Source organism: Cydia fagiglandana, chromosome 9 (genome assembly GCF_963556715.1).
Source record: "Cydia fagiglandana chromosome 9, ilCydFagi1.1, whole genome shotgun sequence".
Classification (NCBI taxonomy): domain Eukaryota; kingdom Metazoa; phylum Arthropoda; class Insecta; order Lepidoptera; family Tortricidae; genus Cydia; species Cydia fagiglandana.
The window spans coordinates 17,817,259-17,843,295 of record NC_085940.1 but is presented as its reverse complement, the minus strand read 5'-3'; the positions used below and the strand labels follow the sequence as shown (position 1 = coordinate 17,843,295).

The 26,037-nt window shown below is 39.5% G+C and overlaps 1 protein-coding gene across 1 annotated transcript in view; it reads left to right on the top strand.

Moving 5' to 3' along the window:
• Positions 1-17,069, top strand: part of LOC134667741 (uncharacterized) — a 42,959-nt gene extending 25,890 nt beyond the window's left edge. Inside the window, exon 2 of the mRNA XM_063525161.1 lies at positions 15,328-17,069. Within this exon, the coding sequence (XP_063381231.1) occupies positions 15,344-16,354 (1,011 nt within the window). The 5' untranslated portion in view covers positions 15,328-15,343 and the 3' untranslated portion in view covers positions 16,355-17,069. The remainder of the gene's footprint in view (positions 1-15,327) is intronic.
• Positions 17,070-26,037: the final 8,968 nt, after the last annotated feature.

Genomic DNA, 26,037 nt, shown 5'->3' with positions numbered 1-26,037 from the left:
TTTCTTTTTTGCCGTCTGAGTTAAGCAATGTCGCTTGAAACTCAGCGCGTACGTGTTTCTTTCTTGATTCTGAATTAAGCTATGTCGCTTGAAACTCAGCGCGTACGTTTTTCTATCTTCATCCGGCTTCAAAAGGACCAAACTGTGGAGTGTAGACTGTAACTTTTCGTGATGAGGGGTTCGTTGGGTGAAGCGTAGAAACTCGCCGCTGGAACGCGCTGGCCGTCGTGCTGTCTCGAAGTCCGCTATACCTCCATTTACCGGAATATGTGTTGTGTGAAATAAAAACACATATATCTGAGTTTATTTACTGGAGAGTGTTCAGGCAAGTGATAGAGTTAAGCTCTCTGAGTTCTCTGAATATGCTACAAATGGCGCGGGTTTATATAGGAATGGCCGGGCGATTTGTATCTCTGAACTAGTGGGCATTATATGCAGAGTGAGTTTTATTTATTTCTGTCAATCTCGTTAATTATAAGCACGTATGAAAGGAGCACGAATCCTAGACTTATAAATAGGTACAATATTAAGCACGTATGAAAGGAGCATGAATCCTAGACTTATAACTAGATATAAAACATTCCACGCAATTCATTGAACATAATATGTGAGCACAAAGTAAAACATGATATAAAAAGTAAAAATAGTAACCTAAACGTAAAGACTAATCTAACACATGCATGACCCTAATAGCTATTTACGACACCTATCTTGGTGATGTCTAAAAGATAGATGTCTATTTCATAGTCCGAATCGGGACCACAGTCACCTGCAATTATATATTACACAACGAGGGCCGCAAAAATATCTAACACGATATTATTTGTAGAGCCATAAAAGCGTGGCACATATTTTTGCGGCCTTCGAAGAGTAACATATTAATTCAGGTGCCTGTACCTACATACTCGTATGTATCCGACTTTTCTTGTTTCACTGTCAGGAGTGTCAAGTACAAGTATTAGACATAGACAAAATAAATAATAATTTTTAAGAAAAAAAAACCGACTTCTATGGGGGCCGGTGAAAGATTGTAGATGGTATACTATGTAGAAAAGGAGGTAAAACCACCCACTTTTCTACTAGCATTTCGCTTCTATAAGGGTCGTAGTTATAGCCTAACCTAACCCACTTCTCTGATAGCAGTTCGGTTCTGTGAGGATCGCAGTTCAAACCTAACCTAACCCACTTAACGGCGCATGCGGTGCGGTGTATGGGGGTTTAAGCGGGAGGGGCTAGTAAGATTGGCATCATCATACTTATATACTTACACATTTTATGGCAGATAATCATAGTGGTTTATTTAGTTAAGGTATCATAGTGGTTTTCCGGGTCAAGGTCCGGGTCCGAGTCCGGGTCTGAGTCCGGGTCCGAGTCCGGGTCCGAGCCCGGGTCCGAGTCCAGGTCCGGGTCCGGGTCCGAACCGGATCCGGGTATGAGTCCGGTTCTGGGTCCGAGACCGGGACCCAGTCCAAGTCAAAATCCAAATTCGTAATCACCAAATGTATACTACTTATGCGTTGTTGAAGAGTTCTATTCTGGTCATCATCAGCAGTTCCATTTCATCAAATGCGACAGTTTTTAATGTAAATGCTTTATTTTATGATGAAAATACAAAAAAATCTATGCGTATGCCTTTAATATTTGAGGAGTTCCCTCGATTCCTTATGGATCCCATCATCAGGACTCGAGCTTGACAAAAATGTGGCTTAAAAACTTAACTTGCTTAACAAACATAACGAAGAGGAAAAATCGCCAAACGTGAACTATGCGTCGTTGAAGAGTTTTGTTCTGATCATCATCAGCAGTTCCACTTCATCAAATGCGACAGTTTTTAATGAAAATGCTTAATTTTCTGATGTAAATACAAAAATCTCTATACGCATGCCTTTAATATTTGAGGAGTTCCCTCGATTCCTTATGGATCCCATCATCAGAACTCGAGCTTGACAAAAATGTGCATTAAAAACTTAACTTGCTTAACAAACATAACGAAGAGGAAAAGTCGCGAAACGTGAACTATGCGTCCTTGAAGAGTTCTGTTCTGATCATCATCAGCAGTTCCACTTCATCAAATGCGACAGTTTTTAATGAAAATGCTTGATTTTTTGATGTAATTACAAAAATCTCTATACGCATGCCTTTAAGATTTGAGGAGTTCTCTCGATTCCTCATGGATCCCATCATCAGAACTCGAGCTTGACAAAAATTTAGCTTTAAAACTGAACTTGCTTAACAAACATAACGAAGAGGACAAATCGTCAACCGTGAACTATGCGTCGTTGAGGAGTTCCGTTCTGATCATCATCAGCAGTTCCACTTCATCAAATGTCACTTTTTTGCATGTATATGCTTGATTTGATGATAAAAACCCAAAAATCACTATATGTATGCCTTTAAGATTTGAGGAGTTCCCTCGATTCCTCATGGAACCCATCATCAGAACTGGGTTTTGACAGAAACGGGACCAATCTGTATGCATATACATTCAATCAAAAAAAGAATTTTCAAAATCGGTCCAGTAATGACGGAGATATAGAGTAACAAACATAAAAAATAAAAAAAATAAAAAAAATAATAAAAAAAAACATACAACCGAATTGATAACCTCCTCCTTTGGGATTTGGAAGTCGGTTAAAAATAAATTTCCACAAGATATGACTTAGAGATCTAATTCACATCTAATAGATATCTTACTCTATCTAACGTAAAAGTGACATTAGTTGCCCGAATTGGGCTGCAAAAGAGAACTAGTTGATATCTAGAACGTGTCGTCTCTTGTGAATATCTTGAAGTTCGAATACGGCAGTACGTATCTAATAGCAATACTAATTGTCTGTAAGGGTGCAGCGTAATAGTAGTTTATGTGACTGCTACATAATGAAAGGCATTAAAATACGAGTGTGGGTTTAAGAAACGAACGAAGTGAGTTTCTTAAAAGGATCACACGAGTGTTTTAATGCCTAATTATGTACAGTTACATACACTACTTTATCTACACACATATTATTACCTTCTATTATATATTCACTAACCTCATATTTCAACCGACATCCATCGTTGCTGTCTGACTTAACTCGCAGATTTGAGAGGTGGCGGCTCCTAAATATCTTTTACACGATACTTTTGCTTAAAGTTTGTTTAAAAACAACTATCAAATCAATTTTATAACCTAAAACTAATTAAAAGATGAAACTGTAAGTCAAACGGCGGTAAATGAAAACTTTTTTTCACAAATGTCACGCATCCGTAGTTTTTTTTAATTCATAGACAAAAGAATGAAGTCCCTATTCTCATGCCACTCGAGATCAAATGTCGTACGGTTTATATTAAAAAAGTATACCGAATTGACGTTTCGTATCGATAATTGTTTTAATATCTATGGATACTAGAATAGACACCCACTTGAGTTTTGACAGCTGTTCCAAATTTAAAACTCATAACCTTACAAAAATCTGTAAAGTTATAACTTTAAAGTACAAATTTTACCTACTACCACAGATAAGAAAGTTCTCATAGTAAAATTGGTTGTGATAATGCTGGTCATTTCCTACGGTTTCTGAATGCATTTTAAGCAGTAATGATATGTGCGTAGATAAACATTACTTATAGCTTTCGATTCCCTTAAATCTGCGATGTCTACAGGAAAACGCGAGTTAAGCACCAACTAGAGTCAGGTACACCAAGATAAGATTGCAACGATTTTGATAGCACACGCGGTGCAAGTGTCATAATTTCATAGAGAAATTGACGTTTGAAATACCTAACACTTGCACTCCTATCAAAATCGCTGCAGACTTATCTTGGTCTAACTCTATAAAATGTGTACAACCCAATTGCGGCTCTTCAAAGTACCTACCCGAAAGATTAACATTTGAGTGTTTTAGACCACTGGAAACAGTATTTGCAGCTCTTTTACACCTAAAGCAGATTTCCATTGCGATTGGCTCTTCTCAAAAGTTTGCCGAGCTCTGCCGTAGCTTATATTAACTGCCTTTAAAATGTAGGTTTGCGCAAACTGTTGAATATTTGATGTCTTCGGATTAACTCGTTCGCCGGCACACACAAACAGAGGTAGGTAGCTATTCACGAACAAGCGTACAACACTGCCTCTTCTGAAACGGTTTTTCAAGTGAAAACTTCTTTAGCGGCGCTGTGCACTTTTTGAGGTGGGGAAAAAATAATAAACTCGAGAGAGCGTAACGCGTAACGGGCTGGCGTCATATGCGACGGTTAATGTTATTCACCAAAGAACTTTAGTCATAACGCATCATAATCAGGCCAATTATTTAAAACTGGACTTTTATATTAAGCAATAAAGCTCAATGTTCTAATCTTGTACGGGCTGAAATACGAGGACCTCACAGTTACATTCTAACTTTATATCACTCAAATATAATTCAATAAAGCTACATATTGATGAAATCGCTAATAAAAGTGAACTCTAGTACTGGTGAATAAAACTCAAAATATCATGACCAAATATATTTATAGGCGAGGTCTGCAAGGTAACTTTACAATTTCTATTCGAATTTTAAACAATTAACGCTACAAATTTAAGCTCACTGGCCAGCAATTTCGGAACTAAAGTTTTTCAATGAGTCAATTATACACAGTGCTGCAGACATTTTGGACTAGTCATTGAGTTTTCACTTCTGTCAGCACTCCCGGAGTGCAACCCGTTGTTTTTATTATTGATAGATCCGGGTGTATGGCAGTTGTTGATCAGTGGAGCTCAGAGTGGCAGCCCAGCAAACGTTAAAGCCTGAAAGGGTCTCGTCACACCTAAAGCTGGTGTCGCGGACTTCCGCGATGTATTATATATAATACACCTGGCAACAGCTTCTATATTGTCTATGGTAAGCAAACCACACTTCCTTTTTCGCTCGTATGAAACTTGCGAGTTAGTTTGTGAACTTATGATTGATTCATTAAATAAAAGTCCTTAATATAAAGTGGTTTGTATAAAGTGGTACGTGTGCTGGACGCCAGCTTCGTACAGCGAGACCATCGTCTTTCAAAGCTAAGTATATGTATTTAAAAGAGGACTGGTTAGTCCCATGCACACATTTTCATATATTTATTTATATAGCTGTGTTACTGGCAGAGGGTGTGCTTGCATATGTTCAGGACAGGTCGGAGATGCGTCTGCCGGCTTGTGCCTAGCCTCATATAGAAAATGGTCTAGAAGCACCAATAGGCTTGGGGTGCTTAGTTGCGACTAAGCACCACTATCCCTTCACGAGGGACAAGTACACCCCCAACTAATGCCAATATATAGATGTATCTGGTTGAGGCCAGGATACATATACGTTGTGGATCTGAATGGTTAGCGACTAGCGCGGCTAGGCATGCGAACACTCTTTAAGTGTGCCAAGGGATCGATATAGATGTATCTGGTTGCGACTGGGATACATATATATACCTTTAGGGCTGTGGATCCGACTGGTTGCGGCTGGCGCGGCTAGGTTGCGACACAGATAGAACTGTGTGCCTTCAGATCCGTATATGGGTGTGACTGGTTGCGACCAGGTCACAGCACCCCTTATCTGGTGCAAAGGTTTAACTTATGAGACTTTCTGAGACATAGAGAATTGTGACTATCTTATGCAGACTTGCATACCTATATATATGTATATTTGAGTCCTGCGGGACAATGTGGTATCTTACTATGAATATGAATTTCTGGCTATCTATCCCTACATATACAATGTTCTACATTTGCCTTGAGATATTATATATGTGTTATAATATGATATAGGCTAGGGATAATTTAGTGACCCATGGTCATAAATCTACTTTCTACACAGGTGGTGGCATATGATCAGGTTAGAGCTGGCGGCTACGCTTGGAGCTCATGAACGGGGAGAAATACTCCATACTCAGCATCATAATAAGGTATGAACCACATTATCCACAGATTAACTGACCACTCTCTCCCAATAATATAAGCGAAGCAGAAATGAGTTCTTTAAGATGCAAGTATACATGTCCAGTTGATAGTAGACTCATATTTCATTTAATAAGGTCTTAGATTCATAAATAACTTGAATTCAGGCAATCAAATTATCTTAGCATTTTGTATCAACGTCGGTACAAAAATTGGTGGAAGAGTGTCTTGGATATGATTCAGACCCACATAAATTCATGAAATTATCTTATTAATCATTTACCAAATCTGTACTAAAATATACAAAGAAATGGTAAAATAAACTGATCAAAACATACTAAGACATGTTCAAGTGTGCATTATCTAAAATTACTGCATGAATAATCATGATTAATTGTAGTATTTGTAATAATAAAATACAAATTCTTAAGAGGTCAAAGGTCACCCTGTGGATAGTGTTGTTCATACAGGGCTGCCGCTGCCACCTATAATTGACATATCGTACATTTAGATGTTTGTATATTGCTAAACGATTTTGAACTTTACAGGATGAATATTACGTTTGATTCGTTTTACCGAATTTATTTCGCGAAAGTCATATTTACGATATCACACTTTGAATATTATGTAATAAATAAATTACGAATTTATGATTCAAAATATTAATCTGAAGTATCATTTTTATGAATTTTATGACTAAAAATTAAATACGACTTGATGATTCAATTTCTCGCGCCATTTTTTCATATGTGTGGCGCGGGCTTGGCGCCAGCGTATTTCCGTCATAGAAGTAGCATCCTATAGAGGTGGTGTGCGCGTGCCTCCATGAGGGACAAAACATACGCAATGCGACAATATTAAAAACACGTTTTAACATTCCTGACAATATACCAAAAACAATCTACGTAATTCGGTCATTTGGCCACTCCCCGTGTCTTCTCTATGTTATTATACCTCTATGATTCCCGTAGTTCGTTCATTTTCGCAAGATGGCGGAACAAGTTCAAGAACTGAAGAAAGTTTTAACGAGTGTTTTGTTATTTGTTTGTTGTGCAGTGTTTTGTTAATAAAAAGTGAAAATAACAAAGGTGAGTACTTTGTGATTGTGTGAAATTTTGATAAAAGTGAATTAATCTAGTACGTGACAGGTAAATACCTATGCGGTATAGGATCCACTTTGAATCATCGATTTTAATTATCGATCTACCGGGTGTGGCCTGTAATATGAGCAAAAAATTAAACTGTAGGCTGTACTCCTCATACTGACCAACGTTTGTTCAGCGACTTTTAAAAATAAGTTGTGGTTTGATTTTTAATAGACTTTAAAGTTTATTCTAAGACGCAATGTATTGCGAATTTTGTTATGTTTAAGAGCGCTCTTACAAGAAAAGTCGAAATAATGCAAAATTGATGATACTAGTCGACGAAATTCAGGACTTTGTGCTCCTTATTAGAAACAATGAGTACTTGTTCCAGTAAAAGCGTCTTCTTATCTTTTTAAATATCGTTGTAAATATTAGAAAAAGGACTTATTAAATAAGTAATGATTTTTTTTCTGATGGTCGTTTCCGAAAAACCGCGTGAAGCACTGAACGGCAAGCTTTTATTTGGAAATGTTGAGAAGTTTTCTCTGCTAAACCTGGCTATTTTGTATTACTAATACCCTGTACTTTAGGCATATCAAACGATATTTTTCCTACATACCTTTGAGAAAGAGAAAATCAAAGTAAAACGAACTCAATTTTCTCTCCGAAACAAGTGTCAATTTCTACGAAAATCGACTTAATATCGAAGTCATTTTCATACTCAAGCAATCTGCAACGTTTGCTTATACTGTTGGTATACATTAGTGTTTATGAAATTCTACTATAATTTTTTGGCAATTTTTTGAAAACTACTCTATATTACCGATGACGCGCGCTCACCAGCTCAGTGCCGCGGCAGAGCTTGTACAGGCAGGACGTGTGTCGGTCGGCTCCGCACATTTTCAACGGCGACGACGAGGTTTTTTATCATTGTGTGCGGCGGGCGCCGTGTAAAACGCTATACTGTGTGCGTGTAAACCGCAACGAGAGACTTTGATCCTAGCACTGTTTTTATATAGTATTATAATTTATAATGGTACAGTTTAATAAACTACCGGACAGGATTAAAAATATTTGAAACGACCTGACATTCTATATGTATTTATTTGACTCAAGATAGTACTCAGGGTCTGATGATGGAGCCGGAAGGTGGTCACCGGTACCAATCAACCATGCAACTAAACCACTTCGTGTTTGGGCACGTTTGATTCGGCTCAACAAGATCTTTGACTCAGGGTCTGATGATGGAGCCGGAAGGTGGTCACCAGTACCAGTCAACCATGCAACTAAACCACTTCGTGTTTGGGCTCGTTTGATTCGTCACAACAAGATCTTTGACACAAGATAGTACTCAGGGTCTGATGATGGAGCCGAAAGGTGGTCACCGGTGCCAATCAACCATGCAACTAAACCACTTCGTGTTTGGGCTCGTTTGATTCGGCTCAACAAGATCTTTGACTTAAGATAGTACTCAGGGTCTGATGATGGAGCCGGAAGGTGGTCACCAGTACCAATCAACCATGCAACTAAACCACTTCGTGTTTAGGCTCGTTTTATTCGTCTCAACAAGATCTTTGACACAAGATAGTACTCAGGGTCTGATGATGGAGCTGGAAGGTGGTCACCGGTACCAATCAACCATGCAACTAAACCACTTCGTGTTTAGGCTCGTTTTATTCGTCTCAACAAGATCTTTGACACAAGATAGTACTCAGGGTCTGATGATGGAGCCGGAAGGTGGTCACCGGTACCAATCAACCATGCAACTAAACCACTTCGTGTTTAGGCTCGTTTTATTCGTCTTAACAAGATCTTTGACACAAGATAGTACTCAGGGTCTGATGATGGAGCCGGAATTTGGTCACCGGTACTAATCAACCATGCAACTAAACCATTTCGTGTTTGGGCTCGTTTGATTCGTCTCAACAAGATCTTTGACACAAGATGGTACTCAGGGTCTGATGATGGAGCCGGAAGGTGGTCACCGGTACCAATCAAACATGCAACAAAACCACTTCGTGTTTGGGCTCGTTTGATTCGTCTCAACAAGATCTTTGACACAAGATAGTACTCAGGGTCTGATGATGGAGCCGGAATGTGGTCACCGGTACTAATCAACCATGCAACTAAACCAATTCGTGTTTGGGCTCGTTTGATTCGTCTCAACAAGATCTTTGACACAAGATAGTACTCAGGGTCTGATGATGGAGCTGGAAGGTGGTCACCGGTACCAATCAACCATGCAACTAAACCACTTCGTGTTTAGGCTCGTTTTATTCGGTTCAACAAGATCTTTGACTTAAGATAGTACTCAGGGTCTGATGATGGAGCCGGAAGGTGGTCACCAGTACCAATCAACCATGCAACTAAACCACTTCGTGTTTAGGCTCGTTTTATTCGTCTCAACAAGATCTTTGACACAAGATAGTACTCAGGGTCTGATGATGGAGCCGGAATGTGGTCACCGGTACTAATCAACCATGCAACTAAACCATTTCGTGTTTGGGCTCGTTTGATTCGTCTCAACAAGATCTTTGACACAAGATGGTACTCAGGGTCTGATGATGGAGCCGGAAGGTGGTCACCGGTACCAATCAAACATGCAACAAAACCACTTCGTGTTTGGGCTCGTTTGATTCGTCTCAACAAGATCTTTGACACAAGATAGTACTCAGGGTCTGATGATGGAGCCGGAATGTGGTCACCGGTACTAATCAACCATGCAACTAAACCAATTCGTGTTTGGGCTCGTTTGATTCGTCTCAACAAGATCTTTGACACAAGATAGTACTCAGGGTCTGATGATGGAGCTGGAAGGTGGTCACCGGTACCAATCAACCATGCAACTAAACCACTTCGTGTTTAGGCTCGTTTTATTCGGTTCAACAAGATCTTTGACTTAAGATAGTACTCAGGGTCTGATGATGGAGCCGGAAGGTGGTCACCAGTACCAATCAACCATGCAACTAAACCACTTCGTGTTTAGGCTCGTTTTATTCGTCTCAACAAGATCTTTGACACAAGATAGTACTCAGGGTCTGATGATGGAGCCGGAATGTGGTCACCGGTACTAATCAACCATGCAACTAAACCAATTCGTGTTTGGGCTCGTTTGATTCGTCTCAACAAGATCTTTGACACAAGATAGTACTCAGGGTCTGATGATGGAGCTGGAAGGTGGTCACCGGTACCAATCAACCATGCAACTAAACCACTTCGTGTTTAGGCTCGTTTTATTCGTCTCAACAAGATCTTTGACACAAGATAGTACTCAGGGTCTGATGATGGAGCCGGAAGGTGGTCACCGGTAGCAATCAACCATGCAACTAAACCACTTCGTGTTTAGGCTCGTTTTATTCGTCTTAACAAGATCTTTGACACAAGATAGTACTCAGGGTCTGATGATGGAGCCGGAATTTGGTCACCGGTACTAATCAACCATGCAACTAAACCATTTCGTGTTTGGGCTCGTTTGATTCGTCTCAACAAGATCTTTGACACAAGATAGTACTCAGGGTCTGATGATGGAGCCGGAAGGTGGTCACCGGTACCAATCAACCATGCAACTAAACCACTTCGTGTTTAGGCTCGTTTTATTCGTCTCAACAAGATCTTTGACACAAGATAGTACTCAGGGTCTGATGATGGAGCCGGAAGGTGGTCACCGGTACCAATCAACCATACAACTAAACCATTTCGTGTTTGGGCTCGTTTGATTAGTCTCAACAAGATCTTTGACACTGAAGATACACAAGGTTTGATTATGGAACTGAAAGGTGGCCATGGGTACCAGTCTATCATGTAACTGAACTACTTCGTGTTTAGGCACGTTTTATTCATCTCAACAAGATCTTTGACACAAGAAAGTACTCAGGATCTGATGATGGAGCTCGAAGGTGGCGACGGGTACCTGTCTATCACATAACTGAACCACTTCGTGTTTGGGCTCCGTGTTTGGGCTTCGTGTTTGGTTTATCACCTAGTGTCAAAGATCTTGTTGAGACGAATCAAACGAGCCTAAACACGAAGTGGTTTAGTTGCATGGTTGATTGGTACCGGTGACCACCTTCCGGCTCCATCATCAGACCCTGAGTACTTTCTTGTGTCAAAGATCTTGTTGAGACGAATCAAACGAGCCTAAACACGAAGTGGTTTAGTTGCATGGTTGATTGGTACCGGTGACCACCTTCCAGCTCCATCATCAGACTCTGAGTATCACCTAGTGTCAAAGATCTTGTTGAGACTAATCAAACGAGCCTAAACATGAAGTGGTTTAGTTGCATGGTTGATTGGTACCGGTGACCACCTTCCGGCTCCATCATCAGACTCTGAGTATCACCTAGTGTCAAAGATCTTGTTGAGACTAGTCAAACGAGCCTAAACATGAAGTGGTTTAGTTGCATGGTTGATTGGTACCGGTAACCAACTTCCAGCTCCATCATCAGACTCTGAGTATCACCTATATAGTGTCAAAGATCTTGTTGAGATGAATAAAACGAGCCTAAACACGATGTGGTTTAGTTGTATGGTTGATTGGTAATGGTGACCACCTTCCAGCTCCATCATCAGACCCTGAGTACTGTCTTGTGTCAAAGATCTTGTTGAGACGAATCAAACGAGCCCAAACACGAAATTGTTTAGTTACATGAGAGACTGGTACCCGTGACCACCTTCCAGCTCCATCATCAGACCCTGTGTATCTTCAGTGTCAAAGATCTTGTTTAGACGAATCAAACGAGCCCAAACACGAAGTGGTTTAGTTACATGATAGACTGGTACCCGTGGCCACCTTCCAGCTCCATCATCAGACCCTGTGTATCTTCAGTTTCTTGTAACTTGTTTCTTGTAAATAAGCGAGTACCTATAATTTCTTTCGAGTAATATACGTTCATAAGTACGAGTATGGGGCTATTCATAAATTACTTCGTTTCAAATGGGAGGAGGGGGGGAGGGGGTCATGGACATCGGATGATGGTAGCATGACGTAGGAGGAAACAGAGTCATCCGAAGCATGATTTTTGGATGATTTGAGGGATGGGGGGGTCAAAAATAGACGACGTAATTTATGAACAGCCCCTATGTACATTTGCACTGCATTTAGTATTTTCGTACTTACCAAATAACAGTTTTAGGACTTTATAAGTTAAGTACAGTTAGTGTTGTTATGGTTGATTTCAATATGCTTCGCGAAGGATCAAGAATGTTTAATCCATCATTGTAGTGCGAGTGTGGTAGAAGGGATCGGAATACTGAGCTCGCACGGCCTGCCGCAGCGCGTAAAATACCTAAACTCGCTCAACCCCGAAATGTAATAGCACTCTTAAGGCGTGACAAGCAACGCCAATCACAGAGTGATATGGCGTGGCGATGGCGTCCATTGAAGATAATATTTATTTTGTATGAAAAATAGGGAGTCTGAATACTTCATAATTTTTAAAAGTTGTTGAACAAAAGTGTCACCGTTTGAGGAGTACAATCTGTGTTTTAATTATTTGCTCATGTTACAGGCCACACCCGGTATATAATTTCGTTTTATGTAAATTAAACAAAGCCTGTACAAGGATTATTAGGCATCCTGTGTGATTGTGAGCGTATACACTATTATAACAAAGAAATCGTCACGCAATTACTTCGTTACAAGAAGTAACGCCATTACGACGCGTAAATAAATAAAAACGTGAATGCTTACCCACGGGATCATAGATACAGTGATAATTTACGTAATAATTAGATATTTAAATGATCTTACTTGAAAGAAATATGACTTATTTCTATGCGATTTGACATGTTACTATTATTACTATTTTAAAAAAATGCGTAAGCACTAATTCGTATACCTGAGAGGATTTAGGTACTTATATCGTTGGGTCAGAGGTTAAATATACTTAGAATGATTGTTTGTTGCACTTGAGTACGAAACCCAACTAATATATTGTTATGAAATAGGAATTTCAAGAAATACAGCGTAGTCAGCGTACGAACTGACAATTTTCGAGTCGAGCGTGAAACCAAGGCGTCTCTACGCCAAGCTACTTCTCTGCATGAGGAGGAGGATAAATATTCTTAGACCAAAGTCATAAGGTACGTAAACATGATTATTATAGTGTTAACTTGGTATACAGCCTCATAATATTGTGTATTATTACTGTCAAATTGCATTCTTCAGAAGTTGAATAATTTACTCGAAAAATTAACCTTATACAGTGTTTACATCTCTAAGAAATAGATGGCGCTTGCAACACATATGACAATAAGTACTAAATATTGTTCTACAGTGATGATGAAATAATAGAGTGATATTCAAATAATAATTACATATTATTATGATAAATACTTGGTGATATGAAGTTTGTGTTATAAACATATGGAATATGTTAGATAAATTGCACATTTGGTAAAGTAAATACTGAATGTTAGTATGTATGTACAGATACCAATACATGTACAGGCATGTACTGTAAGTGAGAGCTACACTTAGTTCATATGATGAGAACAAGTTGTATACTTGAATAATGCCATAGTGTGAGGTGTATCTCTCTCTTCCTAGTCGAATCCTCATGTCTGAGGGTCGTGACCACCATAAGTCGCTCTGTGCTGTAGTGCTCTCCATCCTGGCCGATTCATTGCCTTCCTTAACCCTTATCTTGGCATCGTAACACCCGTGATACATGGAACTTAAAAAAATCTAGCAGGTTCACTTTATTACCTAACACAATAATTCTGCCATCAATATGTCGAGCTACCCTCCTTACTTATAGAAAAAAATAATTGACACGAGTGTCATTGTAAATTAATTAGTAATAATCAACATGGCGCCGCGGAAACAATAGATTTCGGTTCGTACTGGAAGTTTTGCATTTATTTCTTATGTTAGTATATATTTGTCCATAATCTACATATTGATATCTTTACTGTCTCTTAGTGCATACATATTTACAATGCCTTTGAATTTAAAAACATTTAATACACAGAACTTTACATGAAACTGTTATGTATTATATTTGATACACTGCCAAGAACTCAGAAATGTACATATCGAAAGGATTGTATTACATTTAATACATTGCCAAGTCATCGTCAAAATATTTTTACAAAAATTTTTATTTTTTTTATTTTTGTGGGGTTACAAAACATGCTTCAATTATTTAATAGTAGTTGTCGTATTATTTAGTTATTATACTTTGATTTTTTTAAGTACTAGATGTTATTTAACTATATATTCGTAGGCTGTAGCATTATTGCTACGCCGTAGCCCGTAGCACGGAAAAATATGTGTATGGCAAAAAATGGACCCAAAGTAAAAAAAAATGTATTTTTTTTACTTTTAATTATTGGTTTACTGTTCACTTTTTACTCAACTTTTTGCTGACGACTTTTTTGAAACTTTACGGGATCTAATTTTCCGCCCATGTGATCAGGTATTCGTAGATATAATTTATTTTTACAGGTTTAATAGTCATCTGATGCTTTAGATTGCGTTTAATTAGCCGTAAATGCTAATTTCTGTTGCATTACATGTTTTATTTTTATTAAAATCTTAATTTTTCTTCTAAAAAGTAGGTAACTATTTTGTCGAGTTATTGGCATTGTATCAAATATGATACATATGATTTCCCGAAACTGGAAAATCCTGGATTTTTTTTCTTATTTTTTAATAGTCTAGTATGCTCAATAGGTGACAAAAAACTAAAAAAATGTTTATATTTAAGATATTTTGAGCCTTGCTAAGATAAGGGTTAAGGAACCCTGGAACCCCTCGCGTGTAACATCTTGAATGGCGTTGAACCAGCGTGCGGGTATCCCTCCCTGTTTTCGATGTCCTTCAACAGGCCCAACTAGCAGAGCCCTTTCCAGGCTATCAGGTTCACGCCGGGCCAAGTGCCCAAAAAAGCCAAGCATTCTCCCACGGCAAATAGCAGAAAGACGAGTCTGGATCTTGAGCTCCTGCAGAATAGACACATTAGTGCGACGCGCTGTCCAGGATATGCCTAACATTTTGCGCCAACACCACATTCCATGCCATTGCCATGTGAGGTGTATATGAAACTAATAATAAATGATTTTGGTGTATTCCATGAGTAATTTGAGAATGTTTAATACACATGATGCTATGTTCATCATCATCATCATCATCATGTTAGTCATGTTGTACTATTTGTACTTATTAGAAAGTTGAATTAATTTTGAATAATATTCATATATCAACTACTTGCATATACATTTTATCTGTCATATGATGACATTCCTGTTGGTACAGTGATTCACACTCGGTGGAAATATGAAAATTGTATTAAAGTACTTGACAACATTATTGAGTTCTGTTGTGATAACTTGTTTAAAAATACATTTCCAGAGTGAGAGTGAGAACACTATGGAAGCTATCCTGCTGAATCGCCTGTCCACATTTGCCACAAACATCAAAGAGCATCAAGTAAAAGCATCAGAGCTATGTGCGTGTCGTCCATGGGGAAAGGATCAGCTAGAGCAAGCTGCTATTATCGCCTCCAAACTACAATCTATACTGGGAAGATTTCAAAGTAATCTCTATCAGTACTTCAACCTTTCCAAGGATCCTAACGCCGATGAGATTTCAAATGTAACTGCGATACAGCTAGACGGTGATGAAGTTTTAGCTGAACTTAATGCAAGAATTCAAGCTGATAAGGATACAAGACAAGCCAAATCCGATCCTACAAAAAATAGGAGCAAGTTACCAGAGTTGGATTTAATATCTTTTCATGGTGACGTTCTAGAATGGACTCAATTCTGGGACCAATTTAGTTCCAACATTGATCAAAGGAATATACGAGACGTTGATAAGCTACTATACCTTAAAGCATCGTTAAAGGGTGAAGCCAAAACCATAATTGATGGTTTAGAAACCACAAATGACAATTATAAGATTGCCATAGATACTCTGAGAGAGAGATATGGCAACAGAGTGCAGATTGTTGACGCCCACTATTCTTCCTTATATAAGATTAAGAAGGCCACGAAGCCAGAAGATTGCAGAAAGACATTAGATGAACTCGAGAGACATCTAAGAGTCTTACAGTCTCTAGGAGAGGACACAAATCAAAACCATTTAAGATTTCTTTTCATGGAAAAGTTTCCTGAAGACATCATTTATGAAATGAAACTAAAATTGAAGATTGAATCCATTGAGGAAATAAGAAAACAACTAAACGCTATCATATCAGCAAAAGAAGATGCCAAGAGGATAAGCGTTGAGACTAAAGGTATGGAAACAACCTTTACCACTGAAACTTTACACATAAGAGATAAATTTGTGAAGAAATCCAACGATAGGAGAATCAAACACAGAGTTATAAATATGAGGGAAAAACCAAATAAATTTAGAAAAAATACATCAACCTTTTGAAATACATTCACGCCTAAGAAAAGAACATACGAGGCTAATAGTGAATCGAATAATGCGCAGGCTTCTGAAAAACGAAGGAAAATAGAATGTATATTTTGTCAAGAGGATCATTACAATGACGTTTGCACGAAATTTAAGACCTTGGCTGAAAGGAAAGATAAAATACCTAACCGTTGTTACATCTGTTTGAAAATTGGTCATAAACAAATTACCTGTAAAAGGACATACACGTGCCATCACTGTGGTGAAAGGAATCAGCATAATAGAGCATTGTGCCCTACGAAATTGCACCAGGTAACAGAGACGTCATCGTCACGAGATTCCTGTGCCTGAAAGATATATCTAAACCAGCTATAAAAGAGAATCTTATACATTACAGATTTATACGTGTACCCTTTGCAATCATATCTACCTACCTATAATGCTACCATCAAACATCACTTATTCAGTACCAATGATGAACGTTTAAAGAGTCTAGCCAGCGACATCTATGTACATAATATCTGACAGGATCGAATGGAGTCAAAGAAGCGATGAGTCTGTACAAAGACAGTAAAATGATATGGATTCCAACTCTAAAGAGCTTAAATATGCAGAAGAACATAACAGATGCTAGTACAGATAAAACTGTAAAACTCTTGATTTAAAATGGGACTTAGAAAAGGATACAATTTGCCTAAAGATACTACTAACTAAACTACTAATGCTTTTACGAAGAGAGGTGTTCTGAAGACCTTAAGCAAGTTCATCACATATGCCTACCTAAGAACATAGCGAATAGCCAAGACGGCCAACTTCACTGTTTCATAGATTCGTCTATGTCAGCATATGTAGTATATTTACTTCAAGGAGACAAGATGAACTTTGTTATTGGCTTTGTTATTAGACTAATTCAACAGAAGATTTTCAATGATACCTCAGTGGCCCAGAATTTCTGACAGGAGATTCTCACAATTGGCCATGCCAACTTGCCAACCCGCAAGAGACGTTACTCTTCGAGCGGGGGAGGGTCTGTCGAACAACATCATACAGAAAGTTGGATTGAACTGAGACGGAAAAATCAGCTCAATAAGAATATTGGCTTGAGCAAGACGCATAAGTATCAGAAGGAAACCGGACAAGTCTGTTCAGAAACATAGGCAAGTGAGGATAACAGAATAAGCTCAGAAGTATATAGAGACAGTTTTACCTGGATGAAGTTGACAGTAAGGAGACACATCTTACTCGCTATCTAGGATTGTTCAAAGATGTCGACAGAATCCTTAGATGTAGCGGTCGTTTGAACGAAACTTACAGAAACATCTGCTTGACGATAATCAATTACTGACTATCATCAAAGAAGTGGAAAGTGTCATGAACACAAGACCCTTGACTTGTATGAGTACTGGTCTGGAACATGTATTGAAACCAGCCGATTTCTTAACACCAGGAACTCGTCTCGAACTCCAGATGTCAGTGAGTAAGGCACCAGTTACAGTCACTGCAACTAAACAACAGCTCATAGAAAGATGGAGACGAGGTGAGACTATCATGAAGGAATGCAGAGACATATTCATGGATCAGTACTCGTGGAAGTCTAAGGAAATGTTACAAACATTCAAATGAACTACTAAGAATCAGATCTCACGATGAACCATGTGTTGATGACAGTATATTTACAAGGTCTATAATGCAGTTGTACCCTTTAGGTCACCAATCTAAAGTCGAATCTGAACCAAACTCGACGAGTGAGAGAATGGAGGTTGAGGAAGATTCGGACTTACCAGTGATACAAAGGGAAGATTATTCCGATATTTAAACGGATGGAAACATGGATAAGACTGATAACATGGACACGGACATGGCACATAGCATAAATAGAATGAAGGAGAACACTGATGTTACTAATGAAAATGTAGATACAGCAAAATTTGATATGGATTTGAGACTTAAGGACTACCCTAACTTGAGGCTTCGCAATGCAATAGCTTCGCTTCGGTGGGTGTGTCGCGGACTTCCGCGATGTATTATATATATTACACCTGGCAACAGCTTCTATATTGTCTATGGTAAGCAAACCACACTTCCTTTTTCGCTCGTATGAAACTTGCGAGTTAGTTTGTGAACTTATGATTGATTCATTAAATAAAAGTCCTTAATATAAAGTGGTTTGTATAAAGTGGTACGTGTGCTGGACGCCAGCTTCGTACAGCGAGACCATCGTCTTTCAAAGCTAAGTATATGTATTTAAAAGAGGACTGGTTAGTCCCATGCACACATTTTCATATATTTATTTATATAGCTGTGTTACTGGCAGAGGGTGTGCTTGCATATGTTCAGGACAGGTCGGAGATGCGTCTGCCGGCTTGTGCCTAGCCTCATATAGAAAATGGTCTAGAAGCACCAATAGGCTTGGGGTGCTTAGTTGCGACTAAGCACCACTATCCCTTCACGAGGGACAAGTACACCCCCAACTAATGCCAATATATAGATGTATCTGGTTGAGGCCAGGATACATATACGTTGTGGATCTGAATGTTTAGCGACTAGCGCGGCTAGGCATGCGAACACTCTTTAAGTGTGCCAAGGGATCGATATAGATGTATCTGGTTGCGACTGGGATACATATATATACCTTTAGGGCTGTGGATCCGACTGGTTGCGGCTGGCGCGGCTAGGTTGCGACACAGATAGAACTGTGTGCCTTCAGATCCGTATATGGGTGTGACTGGTTGCGACCAGGTCACAGCACCCCTTATCTGGTGCAAAGGTTTAACTTATGAGACTTTCTGAGACATAGAGAATTGTGACTATCTTATGCAGACTTGCATACCTATATATATGTATATTTGAGTCCTGCGGGACAATGTGGTATCTTACTATGAATATGAATTTCTGGCTATCTATCCCTACATATACAATGTTCTACATTTGCCTTGAGATATTATATATGTGTTATAATATGATATAGGCTAGGGATAATTTAGTGACCCATGGTCATAAATCTACTTTCTACACAGGTGGTGGCATATGATCAGGTTAGAGCTGGCGGCTACGCTTGGAGCTCATGAACGGGGAGAAATACTCCATACTCAGCATCATAATAAGGTATGAACCACATTATCCACAGATTAACTGACCTCTCTCTCCCAATAATATAAGCGAAGCAGAAATGAGTTCTTTAAGATGCAAGTATACATGTCCAGTTGATAGTAGACTCATATTTCATTTAATAAGGTCTTAGATTCATAAATAACTTGAATTCAGGCAATCAAATTATCTTAGCATTTTGTATCAACGTCGGTACAGCTGGTCTTTTAAGTCTAAATGGTGAATATGAAACATGCTTTCTGAACATCAGCACAGTCTGCCTACAGGAATAGAATGGATCGATCGGACGCTATTAGATTGTGTTATGTGCCGTTTTCCAGGAAAAGCTTGAGTACTGATTCTAGGTAGTCAAAGTTCTTGTCAAAAATATTCAATTACAAAACGATCATCTCCAGAGCTCACAATGTGGTATTTTTTGCCTAAATGTCACTGTTTATATTTAATATCGGGGAGACCGAGCTTTGCTCGGAAAATATACCGGGTGTGGCGTGTAACATGAGCAAATAATTAAAACATAGATTGTACTCCTCAAACGGTGACACTTTTGTTCAACAACTTTTAAAAATTATGAAGTATTTAGACTCCCTATTTTTCATACAAAAGAAATATTATCTTCAATGGACGCCATCGCCACGCCATTATCATTGTGATTGCCGTTTGCTTGTCACGCCTTAAACATAACAAAATTCGCAATACATTGCGTCTTAGAATAAACTTTAAAGTGTATTAAAAATCAAACCACAAGTTATTTTTAAAAGTCGCCGAACAAATGTTGATCAGTATGAGGAGTACAGCCTACAGTTTAATTTTTAGCTCATATTACAGGCCACACCCGGTTTAAAAACCCCCCGAAAATCCCCATATTATAAAATCTATATACCTACAGATCAGTAGTAGTAGTAGTAGTAAACACTTTATTGCACAAAACAAGTACATAATACAGAGAGAATACAATAAATGTGTACAAAGGCGAACTTATGGAACTTATGGAAGGGGTATATATGTCAAAATCAGATCATTCAGATCAGATCATAGGTATCATATCCAAAACCGATTCATAGCAATCACTAATAGGCCTCCTGGTTACGTTGTATGAGAATTTTCATTAGTTCCCGAGTGGTATACTAGTTGGTACCTAGGTACTTACAGGAAAAATAGTACTTAAGTATATTTTGGCGGCAAAATATGTATGTACATCGATGAAACTTTGTTTTTTATCTTTATCTTGGAACTAGAAATGACGATCTGCCGAGTCCTATCAAAATTTACGGGTCCGACGGACACTCCCACTTTTCTGGGGGTATGTACTGGAGTGAGTTACGGATCGCTGCCATATATGACCCAAAAATTTTTTATTAAGCTATGAGCTTCATCACATATGATCTCTGAGTAATTCTAAGCATTTCTAGCCTCGGAGGCGATAAGAAGCGTGCGTCTAGTCGAGGAGGGCGGAGTACAAAGATGGCAGCCACCCGTCATCATTCAAAAAAATCTGTTCTGGTCTTGGTGGCTACTAGGGCAAGTTTGGTATCATTTTCGTGTAAACCGAAGACGTGGAATTCATTGCTGATATTTGTTTTTTTCAGTTTCATAGTAATTTTGCAACAAAAACGTAAAAAGATAAAAATTTGGGATGGAGGTTTTTGCTTTGAGAGCTAATAACTTTTGTATAGTGGCCAAAAGTATCATACAAAAAATACTATAATAAAGCGCAATTCATGCAGCTTCTAAACATATACATGTTTAGTAATATCCTACTGCAAAAAGATGGTGAAAAAATTATTAAATGACCGCAGCGCGGGTAGTTGGACTCTCGCTAGGCGGCGTTTATCTTACAAAATGGTCGAGTACGAGTATCTACGTAGGTAACTATGCTTACTTTACTAGATTTTATGATGACGAATAAAATGCTTTCTGTATATTTAATGTCCGCAGTTTCCAGTACACAGACATAATTCTGGTATAGGTTACAAAAATACACACAGGTATCCCCATGTCTAAAGAGGAGGGCTCGCTTAACAAATAAGATCATGTACAACCGCAATTTCAGGTTGGGTTAGGTTAGGTTCGTTAGTTACCTTTTATCCCTCAGAGCAGAAAATAGAAGCCCCGCGAGGCGGGGCTTCGTTGGTTTGTCACCAAGTCATACTTGCAAAACCTATATTAGTATGACAAATATACATAGCTGTTATGATTTCTAAATGTAAGCTCTCCGCATAATAGTTATTTGTTTTACAAGGGGGCAAAGTTGTTGTTTAACCGCTCGTGCTAATATTGATACCCGATCAAGCGAAAGATTTCAAAATTGAACCACGAGCGTAGTGAGTGGTTCGAAAAATGGAATCTTGAGCGTTGTAAGAGTTTCAAAGAACGAGGGTTAAACAAAATTTGCCGCCGAGTGAAACACAGAATTTTTCACCACACCAACCTGAAGCAAATATTAAATGTAAAATATCAAACAAAATCAAACCAAATCTAATCCAAATGAATGTTATGTGCAGGTTGAAGTTATTTATTAAAAACAACAAGTAAGTACCTATAAAATTACTTAAAGTGAGTTATAACATGAAAATTATAGTGAAAATAAATATTTTTCCTCTTCCTAAGTAGTACAATTTCTCTCATAAATAGTGTTTTAATATTATCTCATAAATAGTGTTTTAATAGTGTTGGAGGTCGAATGTTGCTTTACGTCCGTAGGAATAACCCTAGAAACCCTACACGTGACCTCCGGGTGGTGCTAAAAGAGCAACAAACCTGGCAGCTGCACTGTTCCTTCTGAATCTCGCAGCACACACACACATACACACAAGTAAGCGAATATGAATAATAGGAATGCGAAAGGAGTGGCTACAAAGAGCCCTCAGACAAGAGATGTCGGACCTTCAGTCCGCATCTGCCAACTTAATATAGAAGGCATAAGCCAATCCAAATCTGACTGTTTGTCTAAAATCATTAACAACTTGGACATCGACGTAGTACTGCTACAAGAGACACATACTGCAGATGCAATACAACTAACTCGCAGGGGGGAACTCTCTGGATACAACTTGGTAGCAGCCACATATCACGCCAAATATGGCACAGCTACATACGTTCACCACTCAATTGCGCAGTCCACTATTGTTATTTCCAATAGCGCGGATCATGAGAACATTGCCACGACTGTAATCGAGTTAGGCGAAATCAAGATATGTAATATTTACAAACCGCCGAAAAGCCGATGGCCAAAGCCCGCACTACCAGAGCTGCAACACCCGTCAGTATATATGGGAGATTTTAACAGTCACCATACCTCTTGGGGCTATAAAGAAATTGATGAAAACGGCAAAGACGTTATGGAGTGGGTGGACAAAACTAACACATTTCTGGTCCATGATAACAAAACGAAAGGGTCTTTCAAGTCTGCTCGATGGGGCCGAGACTACAATCCTGACCTGATTTTCACCTCAAAGGATCAGAACGACATCCCAATACCCGCAAAGAAGTCAATCCTCCACGATTTTCCGAATAGCCAACACCGACCTATTCTCCTAGAAATTGGGTTAAAAATTCCATTAGTCCAATCCTACCCAGGCCCACGATGGAATTTTCAAAAAGCTGACTGGAACCAATATGCTGAAAAACTGGACGAGAGGATTAGGTGGATCGAACCCGTGGCCAAAAATTACGATCGTTTTAAAAAATTAATTATCTCGACAGCGAAACAGTGCATTCCTCGAGGGTACAGAAAACAATATGTTCCATGCTGGAACGGTGAGTCTGAGGAACTGTGGAAGGAATTCCAGGAAACGGCTGACAGAAACACGGCTCAACAACTGATAAGGGCTCTGGACGAAGCCCGTAGAGAAAAATGGGAACGGACAGTCGGAGAGATGAACTTCACGCATTCAAGCCGCAAAGCATGGCATCTTCTGAGAAGACTAACTGCTGGCCAGACACCCAAAAGCTGTCAACCGAAAGTTGGTCCAAATGCAATTGGAAACCGGATAATAGAGCTCTCTAAAGCACCGAGTCACAAACTACACACTCGTGAAATCCGCAAGATGCTAAAACTTGAAAAGTCCCAGGCCATACCGGATGACAAATATAGTGGCCCGATAACAAACATCAACGTAAACAAGGCCTGCGGAGAAGATGGCATTTTCCCCGAATTCCTAAAACACTGTGGTGCGCGGACCCAACTGTGGCTGGCGGCTTTCTATACAAACATAATTCAACTTGGTAAAATACCACCCAAAATGAAGTCATCTAAAATCGTTGCCCTCCTCAAACCGGAAAAGCCCAGTGACAGGGCAGACAGTTACCACCCAATAGCCTTACTTAGCGTTAACTACAAACTACTGGAACGCCTGATCTATAATCGTATATCGGAGACTATCTTCTCGAAAATTCCACAGGAGCAAGCTGGCTTCAGACCGAAACGAAACTGTTGTGACCAAGTCCTTGCCCTCACAACACACATCGAGGCCGGTTTTCAATCAGGAACAAAGTCTTCTGCAGTCTTTATTGATCTAACGGCTGCATACGACACCGTGTGGCGTCAGGGTCTGCTGTATAAACTTTTGAAAACTGTTCCATGCCTAAGAATATTCAGACTGATAGAAGACGCTCTCACAAATAGACCGTTCCAGGTACATCTGGGCCAACAGTCAAGTAAAATAAGGGTTCTCAACAATGGTCTGCCCCAAGGATCAGTGCTCGCTCCTCTGCTCTTCAACCTTTACATTCATGACTTACCTGCCACGAACTCGCGAAAGTTTGGCTATGCTGACGACCTGGCCCTAGTAACTCAGACAAAGCGTCTAGAGATAGCAGAAGCCATCTTGGAAAGAGACCTGGAGGTGATGGACGAATATTTCCAGCGCTGGCGCCTATGCCCGAATTCCAGCAAGACAGAAGTCTGTTGTTTCCATCTGTCAAATAAGCTAGCGAAAAAGCAACTGGAAGTTAGGTTCAGAGGTACAGTCCTACGGCATAATTTCTGCCCGAAATACCTCGGAGTAACCCTTGATAGGAGCCTAACATATAAAAACCACCTTGATAAGCTGTCTGGAAAATAAATAAATAAATAAATAAATATTATAGGACATTTTTTACACAAATTGACTAAGTCCCACGGTAAGCTCAAGAAGGCTTGTGTTGTGGGTACTTAGACAACGACATATGTAATATATAAATACTTAAATACATAGAAAACAACCATGACTCGGGAACAAATATCTGTATCATCATACAAATAAATGCCCTTACCAGGATTCGAACCCGGGACCATCGGCTTCATAGGCAGGGTCACTACCCACTAGGCCAGACCGGTCGTCAAGACTAGGAACAACATCATCCAGAAGCTCACAGGAACGTCATGGGGCGCCAGCGCTGCCTGCCTAAAAACCACCGCTATGGCCCTCGTCTATTCGACGGCAGAATACTGTGCACCTATATGGATGAACAGTGCACACGTGGCCAGAGTTGACGTCGAGCTCAACCATACGATGAGAATCATCTCGGGCTGCATCATGCCAACACCTACTTACTGGTTACCGGCTCTAAGCAACATTACACCACCAGGAATACGCAGACAAAAATGCCTAGCAAGAGAGATAACCAAAATGTCTGGAAACTTATTGATGCCCATCCATCAAGACCTGGACAACCTAAAAAATAGCCGACTCAAGTCCCGAAATCCACCAGCCAAAACCTTCCATACACATGACCTAGCATGGAATGATAGGCGAGCATGGGAAAAAGAATGGGAAGCGCAGCAGCACAATGTAGACAACTCCATCTTTGAGTTTACCACACAGGAATGGCCCAAAGGATTTCACGAAAGCCGACAAATATGGTGTGCACTGAACCGTCTAAGGACTGGTATCGGCAACTGTGCGTACCTTTGGCACAAGTGGGGATGGAGCGAGTCGGCGGCGTGCGAGTGTGGACACCCAGAACAGACCATACATCACATGGTATTTCAGTGCCCCGTTACCAGATATAATGGCTCAGTTGAGGATTTTAAAAACCTGACAATAAACGCGAGTTTGTATCTGCGGAATTGTAAATTTTGATCTTAAGTGTAAATTTAATAAGTGTGTGTACATATTGCCATACGATAAATAAAATAAATAATATTATCAGCAAAAATAAGAGCGCTATTTTATTAAGGGGCCCACTGATTAACAGTCCGCCGGACGGTATCGGCCTGTCAGTTGGAACAAAATTTTGACAGTTCCGAACAACTGACAGGCCGATACCGTCCGGCGGACTGTTAATCAGTGGGCACCTTGAGAATAATTTCATTTATAATAGTTATTTCTCGGACCCAATTTTGGACCCGGGTATATCCTTAAACTACGTTCAAAAGAGAGGTATGGGCACTGTGAATGTCATCTCGCTTTGTGTGGTAGGGCACAGCACAGCGGATGTCATTCCAGATCTATCCGAGCAGAGCCCAACTGGGGAAGTACGTGCTTACCTCCAGCTTACAGAAAACACCGGTCAAATAACACTAGGCCCCACTCAAATCGTTGCAAGTGCATTAAAATTAAAGTGCATAAAATTATGTCTGTATGATGAATTATGTCTGGATGAAAGTATTT